Source organism: Balaenoptera borealis (genome assembly GCF_965194805.1).
Source record: "Balaenoptera borealis genome assembly, chromosome: 1".
Lineage (NCBI taxonomy): Eukaryota > Metazoa > Chordata > Mammalia > Artiodactyla > Balaenopteridae > Balaenoptera > Balaenoptera borealis.
This window is the reverse complement of record NC_138860.1, coordinates 83,522,889-83,540,762: the sequence shown is the minus strand read 5'-3', so window position 1 is coordinate 83,540,762 and position 17,874 is coordinate 83,522,889. Positions and strand designations below refer to the sequence as shown.

General features: G+C 39.4%; 3 protein-coding genes across 3 annotated transcripts in view; 1 reads left to right on the top strand and 2 right to left on the bottom strand.

Annotated features, from left to right (window-relative positions):
* The window catches only part of LELP1 (late cornified envelope like proline rich 1), a 207,743-nt gene that overhangs the window by 48,161 nt on the left and 141,708 nt on the right, over positions 1-17,874 (top strand). The gene's annotated exons all lie outside the window — the stretch shown is intronic.
* On the bottom strand, positions 819-2,261 carry LOC309628805 (uncharacterized protein). Its single transcript, XM_082392216.1, has 2 exons — positions 2,176-2,261; positions 819-1,429 (listed from the first exon to the last, which is right to left on the bottom strand). The coding sequence occupies exon 2, from the start codon at positions 1,408-1,410 to the stop codon at positions 1,195-1,197; it is 216 nt and encodes a 71-aa protein (XP_082248342.1). The 5' UTR covers positions 1,411-1,429; positions 2,176-2,261; the 3' UTR covers positions 819-1,194.
* On the bottom strand, positions 6,305-17,800 carry LOC309628789 (uncharacterized protein). Its single transcript, XM_082392189.1, has 3 exons — positions 13,825-17,800; positions 7,629-13,078; positions 6,305-6,891 (listed from the first exon to the last, which is right to left on the bottom strand). The coding sequence occupies exon 2, from the start codon at positions 13,057-13,059 to the stop codon at positions 12,844-12,846; it is 216 nt and encodes a 71-aa protein (XP_082248315.1). The 5' UTR covers positions 13,060-13,078; positions 13,825-17,800; the 3' UTR covers positions 6,305-6,891; positions 7,629-12,843.

Genomic DNA, 17,874 nt, shown 5'->3' with positions numbered 1-17,874 from the left:
GGTAAGCTGGGACGAAGTGAGAGAGTGTCATGGACATATATACTCTACCAAATGTAAAATCAATAGCTAGTGGGAAGCATCCACATAGCACAAGGAGATCTGCTCGGTGCTTTGTGACCACATAGAGGTATGGGATAGGAAGGGAGATGCAAAAGGGAGCAGATATAGGGATATATGTATATGTATGGCTGATTCACTTTGTTATACAGCAGAAGTTAGCACACCATAGTAGAACAATTATATTCCAATAAAGATGTTTTTTAAAAATACAGTTAAATTGGAAAAGAAAATGAACACAGAATATGAAAGGGTAATAGAGTTTAAGAATCTCCCTGTTTTCTGTACTAGGTATGTCTGAGCCACTTTCCTGCTGGAGCAAACATGGCGGTGGTGGTGATGGTGGTGATGGTGGTGATGGTGATGATGAAGCAGACAGTGATGATGGGCCACCTCACAAAATGCTAATTATGTGTCCATCATTGTGCTAACTGAATTACACAGATTCATTTAATTTCTAAGCATAAGAAAGTGGGCACTCTAAATGTGATTTTCCCTACATTTTAATAAGGGATTCAAATCCTGAGGAGTTAAATAATTTGTTCCTCAAATCAATCAAGCAATAAGTAAAAAAAAAAAAAAAATAACCTGGATTTGAAATTATACAGAAATAATCATCGATAGGACTCAAAATTCAGATAAAACTTATTGTGAGAACCTGAAACATGGGGTCAAAGAAGGATAGAAATCAACCAAAATTATCATATGGTATAGCAAAAAGCAGGTTGTAAAAGGAAGAAAATATTTTTACCATCAAACAAAAGAATTGTATTTTATTCAAGACGTGGAGGATAAGGAACAAATGCTCAACTGGTAGGAACCCCTGTCCAGGTGACAGACAGACACAGAAGACATCAACAGATTCCTCAGAGGGCGCCCAGGAGGAGAGCTGCTGCTCTTCCTTCTGAGGCTCTGTGATGCTTTCTCGGGTACTTCTCAGAGGGAAGCGGTATAACGCAGCCTCAGATAGGAAACCTCTGACGGACAGGAATCACCGCACGCATACTGCAGGCTGAAGGGTGGAGAAGCTTCTTCTGTATCCATGATAGGCTTTAAAGAGAAGATGAAGGTGGAGCTGTGGAACTCGGTGAGCCAATTGTCCTTATCCTTTCCTGATCCATATAAACGCTGAAGCTGTTACTTGTTCTTGGGTGGGCACTTCTGCTGGCATTGTTGGGGAGGTGGCACAGGAGGGCATTTCTGCTGGCACTGCTGAGGTGGGCATGGCTCAGGGCACTTTAAACGTGGGCAAGGTTCTGGACACTTGGGAGGTGAGCAAGGATCAGGGCACTTAGGTGGGCACACTGGAGGTGGCTGGCAAGGCTGCTTGCACTGCTGCTGTTCAGAAGACATCTTTCTGGAGTCTTAATATCTGAAAGAAAGTATATGACCGTGTTCACAAGAAGGAATTCTTACAGAGAGGAGCGGAAAAGCTTGTGTAATAACAACAGACACTCTCTCGGCAATCTCTAAGCATGGGCTTTAATATCTTTAATACCTTTTAATGAATTTCTGACTTCTCTCTCGCTCTTTAGCAAATCGATACATCACCCCAGAGAAAAACTTTTCTTTTCTCACACAACTTTTCCAAAGAAAATATCTTTATTTGAAAGACACAAGCAGGTGTTTTTACTTTTATTTATTTATTTTTTTTTTATGAAAACAACATCTTCAAAAAAGGCCAACACAAGTTCTAAAATCCTGGGCAAGCTCACAAGCAATTGCTATCATCATCTTCTCTCATGAGGTACCAACAGAATGACATATACAGAGCAAAGGACAATCGGGCAGAATGTAAGGACCTCACACCTTCTAAGATAAATGCCTCTAACATCACAGCAGAGGGACACCACAAAGGCATAGGAAAGGGGAAATACTTTATTCTTTATCTTTCATGCCAAAATTTCCTATTAATTTCTTCTTCAATACAAGAATTCAAACAAGGTATCAGAAATCTAATAAATACAATATAGCTTTGTGCCCAAATTGCAAGTTCCCATCCAATAAGTAGCATTAAACCCATGATGGTAACTTTGGACCCATCAAATTTGCTGTCTCCAGGATAAATGCTACATTCAGAAGCTGAAGAACAAATTTGAACTAAAGACTCCTACTCACCACGTTCTCCAAATTCAATTGGGACTACAGTAGCAGGAGGATGGCTGTGATGCAGCAGAGGACCTATGCATTGGGGCTTGCTGTCCCACCTAGGAGGAAGGGGACCTGCCAAAACTGGCCTGGTCCAATCATTTCCCAAACAAAATGCAAATCCATCTATAACTGGCTTGGCAAGGACTCTGAAAACAAGAAATATCCTGCTCCAGGATCTCCTCAATGGATTACGTTCCCATGACTCACAGAGTCCCTGCCTTAGCTCTCTGTTTCCGTGGTTTATGGCAGTGGGGGGATTTGGGAGGTTCTCTAACTTGTAATCAAAATTCTCCTTTCTTGATTGGGGAAGACGACCCTTTTCTATCTTTCACCTTCCTTGACTTCTGAAACTGCTTTCCTAGTTGCACTTGATCTGGTGACCATTTTGATGCCCATACTGGTTTCAAAAGGGTCTGGCTACGTAGTGACACCTTTCTCTTTACCTCAAGTTTTTCTTACAATGCATTTCCCATTTATTCATGGCTTGCCAAGCAAAGTCTCTTCTCTTCTTCTAAAATGGACTGAGGGAAGTTAGCAGATCATCTCAGATGACTTCCCATCATGACACTTAGACACGTTCAGTAAAGTGGTGACCTCTAGGGTCCTCCTTTCACTGCTTTGCTCCCTCAAATAACGAACATCCAGCAGTCAGATTCCTGTGACCTTTATAAAACTGTTTTACTTCAGGCCAAAAGGAATTCACTAAGAGCATAGCATGAGCTACCATAACTAAGAGGAGCTGGCAGCTCAGACTCTAGATTTTCAACAGAAATCAAGCATTTTGCTCATACCGCCCCAATGTGATATACCACCTGCTCCTGCCTAATTTCTCCCAACAAACCTCTTTGGATTGCTTCACCTTTAAGAAAGCCCAGAGGATTGTTCAAATTTTCTGGCTTCCTGTCCCTTTGAAATTATTGGGAATCCCAATATGCAATGCCAGTCAAATAACTAATTTTATATGTATTTAATATTTATGAATTATTTCAACACATGTTGTTTCACAGCAAATCTAGGGATAAATTTAAGAGGAAGTTGAACTCACTTTATTAAAAATGCAGTCACTGAAGTTCATTGCCATTCATATACAATTTTTCAATCATTAATAACAATTTTATTATAATTTTAACTTAGTTTTTACATTTTCCATTTTAGTCACAGTAGAACGTATGTCAAATAAACCTATTTCCTGCTCTAGTTTCTTCATACAATTTCTTACTGTGCTGGAAGGAAGTTTTGATGGTTAATTTATGGGTCAGCTTCAGTGGCACAGGGTCCATGGTTATCTGGTCAAACATTATTCTGGGTGCTCCTGTACAGATTCTTTTGGATGAGAGTATGTTTTAAATCAGTGACCTGAGTAAAGGTGGTTGCCCTCTATAAGGTGGGAAGTCCTCATCCAATCCACTGATGGCCTGAATAGAACAAAGCTGACCTTCACCCAGGTAAAAGATAATTCCCCTGTCAGATCGACTTCCAGCAGCGTTTCAGCTCTGCAGATTTTGAGTTTGCCAAACTTTGTAATATCTCTCTCTCTCTCTCTCTCTCTCTCTCTCTCTCTCTCTCTCTCTCTCTCTCTCTCTCCCTCTGTCCCTCTCGTTCTGTAACATATTTCTATATGTATATATGTACATATATGCTGTAATATATAATTTAAATATTTCATCTGCCATATCATGTACATGGTTAACTATGGCCAACTAAATTAAAAATGTTCAAAGTTATTATAAAGTGAAGTTAAATTAAAAATTATTAATGTTATGTAATACATGTGGTGTGGAATTATGACAAATATAATGAGGTTTTAGCGAATAACTGAAGTTCGGGAAACAGTGTCCTAGCATGTTCTCCAAAGATTTCCTTTCTGCCTTTTCAGAGATTTAGCTGTCAACAGTTCTTCTACAGTTCCTCTCTTCTATCCTGGGTCTGAACACTACTCTTTTCTATGCTGTCCCCTTGGGCGCTGAAGCTTCTCGTGATGGGCCATGGCTGGTGAAGAGCCGTGTCTCGCTTAGGAATAAAGTTGTAACTCTCACTTAATGTTACTGTAGAATGTGGGAACACATGTTTAATGGAATCAGGATATCCTACCTCACCTGAGGAGAACACTTCCCTAGACTGCCCTCGTGGGCTTAAAATTCCTTTATCAGGAAATAAAGCTGTTGTATTCCATAAGTAAATATCAGATTTCAATTGTGTGAAACCAAAAATAGATATAAGATACCATTGAAAACCCACAGCATCACATATAAGTGATTGAGAGTGGGGTTGGGAGGGGAGAGAAGATCAGAGCACTAAGGTCTGAAATCTAGATGAAATATGGACTTAGGGCTCATCTGATATACTTGCTTTCTTCTGCTCTTTCCAAACATGCTTTATGGCTTTGCAGACAGTAATAGAAAAAAATTTTTCACTGTTTATTCTCTGTCTTCTTCTTCAACTCTCCGGAAACCTCCACCGGCCATATTACCTTCGCTGCCCAATATATACACCTTAACTGTTCAATTTACTACTTTGAAATGTTGCCCATGCGTTTAGTAATAGTCCGCGATGAAGAGTGGCCCCTGCTTGCCGCAACTAGAGAAAGCCCTCGCACAGAAACGAAGACCCAACAGAGCCAAAAATTAATTAATTAATTAATTAATTTTTTTAAAAAACACTTCTAATCTCATCTCTTACTCTTTAGGGCTTACAAGTGTTGCGTTTCCTAATTCAACAAGGTTTTGAATATCTGGGCTGTATTTTTTCCTTTTCATTTTTTTAAATTTCCGACCTGCCAACTAGAAAGTTTTTCCTGAACATATGTCTATTGACATACCCTGCTCAAGTCAACAAGTGACCAACATTTAGTCTGCCTCTCAGGATACCATGGACAACCATTACTGCAAACATTTTGCCATTGAATAAAATGTATCACCACATTTATGGCTTCCAATATCAGATTCCTTGCCAAATACCTCCAGACTCTTAAGCCAATGCCCTAATTTTAAGATTTCTACAGGAGCATCACACCTCACAGAACTAAATTCTCTGTCAGGCCAAATAACACTAACTAAAGTAGAGACAGCTCCCAAATATCAGTGTTGATTTCTCACTCATGTAATACTCTGATGAGCTTTGGGCAGTAATCTGGGGATCTTTTTCTTCTGCAGTTCTGGCATCTTGGACTCCTTTACTTCTAGGACCACAAGAAGAGATATGCTTAAAGAACACATCCCTATTCACGGCTTACTGGACCAGTAAGCTAAGCACTTAGAAAACAAGCTGCATAGCAACAGTCATTTTGTAAATCTAGATAAACATTGGAATCCCCAGTGGACCTCAAAGGTGGGGTCAAATCAATCAAGAAAGTAACTTCAGAGGCGAAAAAATGTAATAAGACCCTGAGGTTGTTGAGTTTCACAGTAAGAAGAGCATGTTGTGCAAATGGAGAGCAGGCAGCGCATTGCCTGGTAAGGACACTTTAAACTTCCCATTATTTGTACTACCCATGTTTTCAGAACTACTATAATTTTATGCACAATATCCCAATATTTCCCAAAGCATTTAATGTGTCATATCAGATTATAAATACAGTTCAGTTGGAAAAGAAAAGGAACACAGAATATGAAAGTGTAATATAGTTTAAGAATCTCTTTCTGTGCTGTACTAGGTATGTCTGAGCCTCTTTCCTACCGGAGTAAACATGGTGGTGGTGGTGATGGTGGTGACGGTGATGATGACAGAGGCAATGATGATCGGCCACCTCTCAAATGCCAATTATGTGCCCGGCATTGTGGCAACTGAATTACACACATTCATGTAAATTTTATGCCTAAGCAAGTAGGCACTGTAAATGTGGTTTTCCCCACATTTTAGTAGAGGGATTGAACTTCTGAGGAGTTAAACAGTTTGTTCCTCAAATCAATCAAGCAATAATTAAGAAAATAACCTGGATTTGAAATTATATACAAACAATCATCGATATAACTCTAAATTCAGATAACACTGACTGTGAGAGCCTGAAAATTGAGATCGAAGAAGGATAGAAATCAACCAAAATTATGAAATAATATTGCTAAAAGCAGATTTTAAAAGAATGAAAATACTTTTACCATCACAAGAAGAAATGTATTTTATTCAGGAAATGGAGGATAAGTAACAATTGCTCATCTGGTAGAAACCGCTGCCCAGGTGACAGACAGACACAGAAGACAGCGAGAGAATCCTCAGAGGGCCCCCAGGAGGAGAGCTGCTGCTTTTCCTCCTGAGGCTCTGTGGTGCTTTCTCAGGTACCTCCAGAGGGAAGCGGCATAGCAGACTCAGATAGGAAACCTCTGACCGTCAGGAATCACCACACGCATACTGCAGGCTGAAGGGTGGAAAGCTTCTTCTGTATCCATGATAGGCTTTGAAGACAAGATGAAGGTGGAGCTGTGGAACTAGGTGAGCCGATTGCCCTTATCCTTTCCAGATGCAGATAAAAGCTGAAGCTGTTACTTTTCCTTGGGTGGGCACTTCTGCTGGCATTGCTGGATAGGTGTCCCAGGAGGGCATTTCTGCTGGCACGGATGAGGTGGGCAAGGGTCTGAATCCTTCTTAGGTGAGCAAGGATCAGGGCACTTAGTTACGCACACTGGAGGTGTCTTGCACTTCTGCTTGCACTGCTGCTCTTGAGAAGACATCTTTCTGCAGTCTTAATATCTGAAAGAAAGTATATGACCGTGTTCACAATAAAGAATCCCTACATAGAGAAGAGCAAAAGCTTGTGTAACACAAACGGACAGTATCTCTCCAATCTCTAAGCATGTGTTTTAATCTCTTTAATACCTTTTAATGAATTTCTGACACCTCTCTCGTTCTTTAGCAAATCTATTCATCAGCCCAGAGGAAACTTTCTTTTCTCATACAACTTTTCCAAGGAAAATATCTTTGTTTTGAAGAAACAAGCGATGGTTTCAGTTTTATTTCTCTTTCTTTTTTTTTTTTAGGAAAACAACATATTTTTAAAAGGCTATCAAAAGTTCTAAAATTCTGGGCAAGTTCACAAGCAATTCCTATCACCATTTTCTCTCATGAGGACCCGACAGGATGACTTTGTACAGAGCAAAGGGCAATCAGGATGAATGTAAGAGCCTCACACCTTCTAAGATAAATGTCCCTGAAATCACAGCGGAGGTCCTAGAAAAAGGTAAACCCTTTGCTCTGTATCCCTTCATGTCAAAATTTCCTATTAATTTCTTTTTCAATAGAGGAATTCAAACTAGGTATCAGAAATCTAGTAAATACAATATAACATTGTGCCCATATTCCAAGTTCCCATCCACTAAGTAGCATTATACCCATGATCATAACTTTGGACCCATCAAATTTGCTGTCTCCAGCATAAACTCAACATTCGGGGGCCCGAGAACTAATTTGAACTGAAGAATCAGACTCACCAGGTTCTCCAAAGTCAATCGGAACTCGAGTAGCAGGTGGATAGCTGTCGTGCAGCAGAGGACCTTTTTATTGGGGCTTGCTGCCCCACCCAAGGGGAAGCGGAGCTGTCCAAACTAGCCTCGTGCAGTCATTTCCCAACCCAAATGCAAATCTATCCATAACTGGCTTGGCAGGGACTCTGAAAACAGGAAATGTCCCGCGCCAGGATCTCCTCACTAGATTATGTTCTCATGACTCACAGAGTCCCTGCCTTAGCTCTCCGTTTCAGTGGTTTATGGCAGTGGGAGAAGTTCAGGGGTTCTCTAACTTGTAGGCAAGTGTTCCCTTTCTTGATTGGGGAAGATGACCCTTTTCTATCTTTCACCTTCTTTGACTTCTAAAACTGCCTGCCTAGTTGCACTTGATCTGGTGGCCATGTTGTTGTACATACTGGTTTGAAAATGGCCTGGCTACCTGGTGACACCTTTCCCTTTACCTCAAGTCCTTCTTACAATACATTTCGCCTTGATCCACGGCTTGCTAAGTGAAATCTCTTCTCCTCTTCTAAAATGGACTGAGAGATGTTTGCAGATGATCTCAGACGACTTCCCATCATGATACTTAGATACGTTTAGTAAAGTGGTGACCTCTAGGGCCCTCCCTCCTTTCACTGCTTTGTTCCTTCAGATTAAGAGCATCCAACAGTCAGATTCCTATGAACTTTATAAATCTCTTTCACTTCCGGCCACAAGGAATTCACTAGGAGCGTAGCATCACCTACCATAATTCCAATCAGCTGGCAGATCAGAACCTAGACTTACAATAGAAACCAAGCCTTTTACTCATACCTCCCAAACGTGACATCCCACCTGCTCTTACCTAATTTCCCCCAAAGGACCTCTTTGGATTCTTCAACTTTTGAAGAAAGCTCAGACGAGTGTTTAAATTTTCTGGCTTCCTGCCTCTTTGAAATCTTTGGAAAACCCTATCTAATAGGCAATGCCATTCAAATAACGAGTTTTAAATCTATTTATTATTTATGAATTATTTAAGCACATTGATTCACATCAAATCTAGGGGTAAATTCAAGAGATAGTTGAAATCACTTTATTAATAATTCGGTCGTTGATGTTAATTGCCATTCATACACTACTTCTTAATCGTTAATAATAATTTTACTATAATTTTAACCTATCTGTAGATTCTTCCATATTGATCACAGTGGAATATACGTGAAATTAACCTATTTCCTGCTCTACTTTCTTTATACAGTTTGTCCGTGTGCTGGAAGGGATTTTTGATATTTTTTATGGGTCAGCTTGACTGGAACAGGCTGCTCAAATATTTGGTCAATCTTTTTTCGGGCTTTTTCTCTAAGGATGCTTTTGGATGAGAGTAATATTTAAATCAGTGCCCTGAGTAAAGGAGTTTGCCCTCTGTAAGTGGGTAGGCCTCATATAGTCTGTTGAATAGAACAAAAGCCTGACCCCTCCCCCATCCAGGTAAGAGACAATTCCCCTGCCTGATGGCCTTCCAGCTAGGCTTGGCCCTGCATATTTTGGACTTTCCAGCCTTCCTAATCTCTCTCTCTATATTTGTCTCTTTCTCTGTCTCTTCTCTCTCTCTCTCTCTTGCTGTGTGTGTGTGTCTCTCTCTCTCTATTCATATATATATGCATATATACATACATATATGTAAATTGAATATTTCTTCTGCCATTTCATGCACTTGATTCCCTATGGCCAATTAAATTAGAAATTCAAAAAGTTAGTTTAAAGTGAATTTAAAGTAAAAATTATCAATATTACATGATACTTGTGATGTGTAATTATAACAAATATAATGAGCCTTTAGGGAATAACTGAAGTTCAAGAAACAATGCCCTAGTATGTTCTCCAACCCTGGCAAAAGATTTCATTTCTGCCTTTTCAGTCCAGGACCTGAACTATCCTCTGTCCCCTTGGGCACTGAAACTTTTCTTTATGGGTCATGGCTGGTGAGCGGCCCTGTCTCATTTAGGAAAAGTTTTCAACACTGGCTTTATGTTACTGTAGAACGTGGTAACACATTTTTAATAGAATCAGGATGTCCCATATCACCTGACCCCAACACTCCCCTAGACTGCTGTCATATGCTTAAAATTCCTTTATCAGGAAAATAAATACTTTTTATTCCAACAATCAATATCAGATTTAAATTGTGTGAAACCAGAAAGAAATGGAAGATACCATTTAAGACTCAAACCATCACGTATAAGTGACTGAGAGTAGGTTTGGGGAGGGGAGAGAGGATCAGAGCACTAAAGGTCTGAAATCTAGGTGAATTACAAACTTAGGGCTGATCTCTTTGCTTTCTTCTACTCTTTCCAGATGTGTTTTAGGTCTTTAAAAGACAGTAATTTTAAAAATGTATTTTCATGCTCATTTTCTGTCTTCTCCTTCAACCCTCCAGTCCCCTCAACCTGCCATATTACCCTTTGCTCCCCAACATGTACTCCTAACTGTCCAATTTTGTACATTTTCATGTCAATGCATTTAGTGATTAGTACTTTCATATTTTTAAAAATTCAACGTTGTGAAAATCACTATACTACCCAAAGCAATCTACAGATCCAATGCAACACTGATCTAACTACCAATGCCACTTTTCACAGAACTAGAACAAAAAATTTCACAATTTCTATGGAAACAAAAAAGACCCCAAATAGCAAAAGCAAACTTGAGAAAGAAAAATGGAACTGAAGGAATCAGGCTCCTGGACTTCAGACTATACTACAAAGCTACAGTAATCAAGACAGTATGGTACTGGAACAAAAAGAGAAATATAGATCAATGGAACAGGACAGAAAGCCCAGAGATAAACCCACATACATATGGTCACCTTATTTTTGATAAAGGAGGCAAGAATATACAAGGGAGAAAAGACAGCCTCTTCAATAAGTGGTGCTGGGAAAACTGGACAGCTACATGTAAAAGAGTGAAATTACAACACTCCCTAACACCATAAACAAAAATAAACTCAAAATGGATTAAAGACCTCCATGTAAGGCCAGACACTATCAAACTCTTAGAGGAAAACACTGGCAGTACACTCTATGTAAAGAATCACAGCAAGATCCTTTCTGACCCACCTCCTGGGGAAACGGAAATAAAAACAAAAATAAACAAATGGGACCAAATGAAACTTAAAAGCTTTTGCACAACAAACAACCCATAAACAAGACAAAAAGACAACCCTCAGAATGGGAGGAAATATTTGTAAACTAAGCAACTGACAGCAGATTAGTCTACAAAATTTACAAGCAGCACATGCAGCTCATTATCAAAAAAACAAACAAACCAATCCAAAAATGGGCCGAAGACTTAAATAGACATTTCTCAAAAAAAAGATATACAGATTGAAATCAAACACATAAAAGCCTGCTCAACATCACTAATCATTAGAGAAATGCAAATCAAAACTATAATGAGGTATCACTTCACACTGGTCAGTATGGCCATCATCAAAAATCTACAAATAACAAATGCTGAAGAGGGTGTGGAGAAAAGGGTGCTCTGTTGCACTCTTGGTGGGAATGTAAATTGATACAGCCACTATGGAGAACAGTGTGCAGGTTCCTTAAATACTAAAAATAGAGCTACCATATGGGCCAGCAATCCCACTACTCGGCATATACCCTGACAAAACCATAATTCAAAAATAGTCATGTACCACAATCTTCATCGCAGCTCTATTTACAATAGCCAGGACATGGAAGCAACCTAAGTGTCTATCAACAGATGAATGGATAAAGAAAATGTGGTGCATATATACAATGGAATATTACTCAGTCATAAAAGGAAAAGATATTGAGTTTTTTGTAATTAGGTGGATGGACCTGAGGTCTGTCATACAGAGTGAAGGAAGTCAGAAAGAGAAAAACAAATATCGTATGATAATATATATATGGAATGTAAAAAAAAAATTGTGAAGAACCTAGGGGAAGGACAGGATTAAAGACACAGGCATAGTGAATGGACTTGAGGACAAGGGAAGGGAGAAGAGTAAGCTGGGACGAAGTGAGAGAGTGTCATGGACATATATACTCTACCAAATGTAAAATCAATAGCTAGTGGGAAGCATCCACATAGCACAAGGAGATCAGCTCGGTGCTTTGTGACCACATAGAGGTATGGGATAGGAAGGGAGATGCAAAAGGGAGCAGATATAGGGATATATGTATATGTATGGCTGATTCACTTTGTTATACAGCAGAAGTTAGCACACCATAGTAGAACAATTATATTCCAATAAAGATGTTTTTTAAAAATACAGTTAAATTGGAAAAGAAAATGAACACAGAATATGAAAGGGTAATAGAGTTTAAGAATCTCCCTGTTTTCTGTACTAGGTATGTCTGAGCCACTTTCCTGCTGGAGCAAACATGGCGGTGGTGGTGATGGTGGTGATGGTGGTGATGGTGATGATGAAGCAGACAGTGATGATGGGCCACCTCACAAAATGCTAATTATGTGTCCATCATTGTGCTAACTGAATTACACAGATTCATTTAATTTCTAAGCATAAGAAAGTGGGCACTCTAAATGTGATTTTCCCTACATTTTAATAAGGGATTCAAATCCTGAGGAGTTAAATAATTTGTTCCTCAAATCAATCAAGCAATAAGTAAAAAAAAAAAAAAATAACCTGGATTTGAAATTATACAGAAATAATCATCGATAGGACTCAAAATTCAGATAAAACTTATTGTGAGAACCTGAAACATGGGGTCAAAGAAGGATAGAAATCAACCAAAATTATCATATGGTATAGCAAAAAGCAGGTTGTAAAAGGAAGAAAATATTTTTACCATCAAACAAAAGAATTGTATTTTATTCAAGACGTGGAGGATAAGGAACAAATGCTCAGCTGGTAGGAACCCCTGTCCAGGTGACAGACAGACACAGAAGACATCAACAGATTCCTCAGAGGGCGCCCAGGAGGAGAGCTGCTGCTCTTCCTTCTGAGGCTCTGTGATGCTTTCTCGGGTACTTCTCAGAGGGAAGCGGTATAACGCAGCCTCAGATAGGAAACCTCTGACGGACAGGAATCACCGCACGCATACTGCAGGCTGAAGGGTGGAGAAGCTTCTTCTATATCCAGGATAGGCTTTAAAGAGAAGATGAAGGTGGAGCTGTGGAACTCGGTGAGCCAATTGTCCTTATCCTTTCCTGATCCATATAAACGCTGAAGCTGTTACTTGTTCTTGGGTGGGCACTTCTGCTGGCATTGTTGGGGAGGTGGCACAGGAGGGCATTTCTGCTGGCACTGCTGAGGTGGGCATGGCTCAGGGCACTTTATACGTGGGCAAGGTTCTGGACACTTGGGAGGTGAGCAAGGATCAGGGCACTTAGGTGGGCACACTGGAGGTGGCTGGCAAGGCTGCTTGCACTGCTGCTGTTCAGAAGACATCTTTCTGGAGTCTTAATATCTGAAAGAAAGTATATGACCGTGTTCACAAGAAGGAATTCTTACAGAGAGGAGCGGAAAAGCTTGTGTAATAACAACAGACACTCTCTCGGCAATCTCTAAGCATGGGCTTTAATATCTTTAATACCTTTTAATGAATTTCTGACTTCTCTCTCGCTCTTTAGCAAATCGATACATCACCCCAGAGAAAAACTTTTCTTTTCTCACACAACTTTTCCAAAGAAAATATCTTTATTTGAAAGACACAAGCAGGTGTTTTTACTTTTATTTATTTATTTTTTTTTTATGAAAACAACATCTTCAAAAAAGGCCAACACAAGTTCTAAAATCCTGGGCAAGCTCACAAGCAATTGCTATCATCATCTTCTCTCATGAGGTACCAACAGAATGACATATACAGAGCAAAGGACAATCGGGAAGAATGTAAGGACCTCACACCTTCTAAGATAAATGCCTCTAACATCACAGCAGAGGGACACCACAAAGGCATAGGAAAGGGGAAATACTTTATTCTTTATCTTTCATGCCAAAATTTCCTATTAATTTCTTCTTCAATACAAGAATTCAAACAAGGTATCAGAAATCTAATAAATACAATATAGCTTTGTGCCCAAATTGCAAGTTCCCATCCAATAAGTAGCATTAAACCCATGATGGTAACTTTGGACCCATCAAATTTGCTGTCTCCAGGATAAATGCTACATTCAGAAGCTGAAGAACAAATTTGAACTAAAGACTCCTACTCACCACGTTCTCCAAATTCAATTGGGACTACAGTAGCAGGAGGATGGCTGTGATGCAGCAGAGGACCTATTCATTGGGGCTTGCTGTCCCACCTAGGAGGAAGGGGAGCTGCCAAAACTGGCCTGGTCCAATCATTTCCCAAACAAAATGCAAATCCATCTATAACTGGCTTGGCAAGGACTCTGAAAACAAGAAATATCCTGCTCCAGGATCTCCTCAATGGATTACGTTCCCATGACTCACAGAGTCCCTGCCTTAGCTCTCCGTTTCCGTGGTTTATGGCAGTGGGGGGATTTGGGAGGTTCTCTAACTTGTAATCAAAATTCCCCTTTCTTGATTGGGGAAGACGACCCTTTTCTATCTTTCACCTTCCTTGACTTCTGAAACTGCTTTCCTAGTTGCACTTGATCTGGTGACCATTTTGATGCCCATACTGGTTTCAAAAGGGTCTGGCTACGTAGTGACACCTTTCTCTTTACCTCAAGTTTTTCTTACAATGCATTTCCCATTTATTCATGGCTTGCCAAGCAAAGTCTCTTCTCTTCTTCTAAAATGGACTGAGGGAAGTTAGCAGATCATCTCAGATGACTTCCCATCATGACACTTAGACACGTTCAGTAAAGTGGTGACCTCTAGGGTCCTCCTTTCACTGCTTTGCTCCCTCAAATAACGAACATCCAGCAGTCAGATTCCTGTGACCTTTATAAAACTGTTTTACTTCAGGCCAAAAGGAATTCACTAAGAGCATAGCATGAGCTACCATAACTAAGAGGAGCTGGCAGCTCAGACTCTAGATTTTCAACAGAAATCAAGCATTTTGCTCATACCGCCCCAATGTGATATACCACCTGCTCCTGCCTAATTTCTCCCAACAAACCTCTTTGGATTGCTTCACCTTTAAGAAAGCCCAGAGGATTGTTCAAATTTTCTGGCTTCCTGTCCCTTTGAAATTATTGGGAATCCCAATATGCAATGCCAGTCAAATAACTAATTTTATATGTATTTAATATTTATGAATTATTTCAACACATGTTGTTTCACAGCAAATCTAGGGATAAATTTAAGAGGAAGTTGAACTCACTTTATTAAAAATGCAGTCACTGAAGTTCATTGCCATTCATATACAATTTTTCAATCATTAATAACAATTTTATTATAATTTTAACTTAGTTTTTACATTTTCCATTTTAGTCACAGTAGAACGTATGTCAAATAAACCTATTTCCTGCTCTAGTTTCTTCATACAATTTCTTACTGTGCTGGAAGGAAGTTTTGATGGTTAATTTATGGGTCAGCTTCAGTGGCACAGGGTCCATGGTTATCTGGTCAAACATTATTCTGGGTGCTCCTGTACAGATTCTTTTGGATGAGAGTATGTTTTAAATCAGTGACCTGAGTAAAGGTGGCTGCCCTCTATAAGGTGGGAAGTCCTCATCCAATCCACTGATGGCCTGAATAGAACAAAGCTGACCTTCACCCAGGTAAAAGATAATTCCCCTGTCAGATCGACTTCCAGCAGCGTTTCAGCTCTGCAGATTTTGAGTTTGCCAAACTTTGTAATATCTCTCTCTCTCTCTCTCTCTCTCTCTCTCTCTCCCTCTGTCCCTCTCGTTCTGTAACATATTTCTATATGTATATATGTACATATATGCTGTAATATATAATTTAAATATTTCATCTGCCGTATCATGTACATGGTTAACTATGGCCAACTAAATTAAAAATGTTCAAAGTTATTATAAAGTGAAGTTAAATTAAAAATTATTAATGTTATGTAATACATGTGGTGTGGAATTATGACAAATATAATGAGGTTTTAGCGAATAACTGAAGTTCGGGAAACAGTGTCCTAGCATGTTCTCCAAAGATTTCCTTTCTGCCTTTTCAGAGATTTAGCTGTCAACAGTTCTTCTACAGTTCCTCTCTTCTATCCTGGGTCTGAACACTACTCTTTTCTATGCTGTCCCCTTGGGCGCTGAAGCTTCTCGTGATGGGCCATGGCTGGTGAAGAGCCGTGTCTCGCTTAGGAATAAAGTTGTAACTCTCACTTAATGTTACTGTAGAATGTGGGAACACATGTTTAATGGAATCAGGATATCCTACCTCACCTGAGGAGAACACTTCCCTAGACTGCCCTCGTGGGCTTAAAATTCCTTTATCAGGAAATAAAGCTGTTGTATTCCATAAGTAAATATCAGATTTCAATTGTGTGAAACCAAAAATAGATATAAGATACCATTGAAAACCCACAGCATCACATATAAGTGATTGAGAGTGGGGTTGGGAGGGGAGAGAAGATCAGAGCACTAAGGTCTGAAATCTAGATGAAATATGGACTTAGGGCTCATCTGATATACTTGCTTTCTTCTGCTCTTTCCAAACATGCTTTATGGCTTTGCAGACAGTAATAGAAAAAAATTTTTCACTGTTTATTCTCTGTCTTCTTCTTCAACTCTCCGGAAACCTCCACCGGCCATATTACCTTCGCTGCCCAATATATACACCTTAACTGTTCAATTTACTACTTTGAAATGTTGCCCATGCGTTTAGTAATAGTCCGCGATGAAGAGTGGCCCCTGCTTGCCGCAACTAGAGAAAGCCCTCGCACAGAAACGAAGACCCAACAGAGCCAAAAATTAATTAATTAATTAATTAATTTTTTTAAAAAACACTTCTAATCTCATCTCTTACTCTTTAGGGCTTACAAGTGTTGCGTTTCCTAATTCAACAAGGTTTTGAATATCTGGGCTGTATTTTTTCCTTTTCATTTTTTTAAATTTCCGACCTGCCAACTAGAAAGTTTTTCCTGAACATATGTCTATTGACATACCCTGCTCAAGTCAACAAGTGACCAACATTTAGTCTGCCTCTCAGGATACCATGGACAACCATTACTGCAAACATTTTGCCATTGAATAAAATGTATCACCACATTTATGGCTTCCAATATCAGATTCCTTGCCAAATACCTCCAGACTCTTAAGCCAATGCCCTAATTTTAAGATTTCTACAGGAGCATCACACCTCACAGAACTAAATTCTCTGTCAGGCCAAATAACACTAACTAAAGTAGAGACAGCTCCCAAATATCAGTGTTGATTTCTCACTCATGTAATACTCTGATGAGCTTTGGGCAGTAATCTGGGGATCTTTTTCTTCTGCAGTTCTGGCATCTTGGACTCCTTTACTTCTAGGACCACAAGAAGAGATATGCTTAAAGAACACATCCCTATTCACGGCTTACTGGACCACTAAGCTAAGCACTTAGAAAACAAGCTGCATAGCAACAGTCATTTTGTAAATCTAGATAAACATTGGAAACCCCAGTGGACCTCAAAGGTGGGGTCAAATCAATCAAGAAAGTAACTTCAGAGGCGAAAAAATGTAATAAGACCCTGAGGTTGTTGAGTTTCACAGTAAGAAGAGCATGTTGTGCAAATGGAGAGCAGGCAGCGCATTGCCTGGTAAGGACACTTTAAACTTCCCATTATTTGTACTACCCATGTTTTCAGAACTACTATAATTTTATGCACAATATCCCAATATTTCCCAAAGCATTTAATGTGTCATATCAGATTATAAATACAGTTCAGTTGGAAAAGAAAAGGAACACAGAATATGAAAGTGTAATATAGTTTAAGAATCTCTTTCTGTGCTGTACTAGGTATGTCTGAGCCTCTTTCCTACCGGAGTAAACATGGTGGTGGTGGTGATGGTGGTGACGGTGATGATGACAGAGGCAATGATGATCGGCCACCTCTCAAATGCCAATTATGTGCCCGGCATTGTGGCAACTGAATTACACACATTCATGTAAATTTTATGCCTAAGCAAGTAGGCACTGTAAATGTGGTTTTCCCCACATTTTAGTAGAGGGATTGAACTTCTGAGGAGTTAAACAGTTTGTTCCTCAAATCAATCAAGCAATAATTAAGAAAATAACCTGGATTTGAAATTATATACAAACAATCATCGATATAACTCTAAATTCAGATAACACTGACTGTGAGAGCCTGAAAATTGAGATCGAAGAAGGATAGAAATCAACCAAAA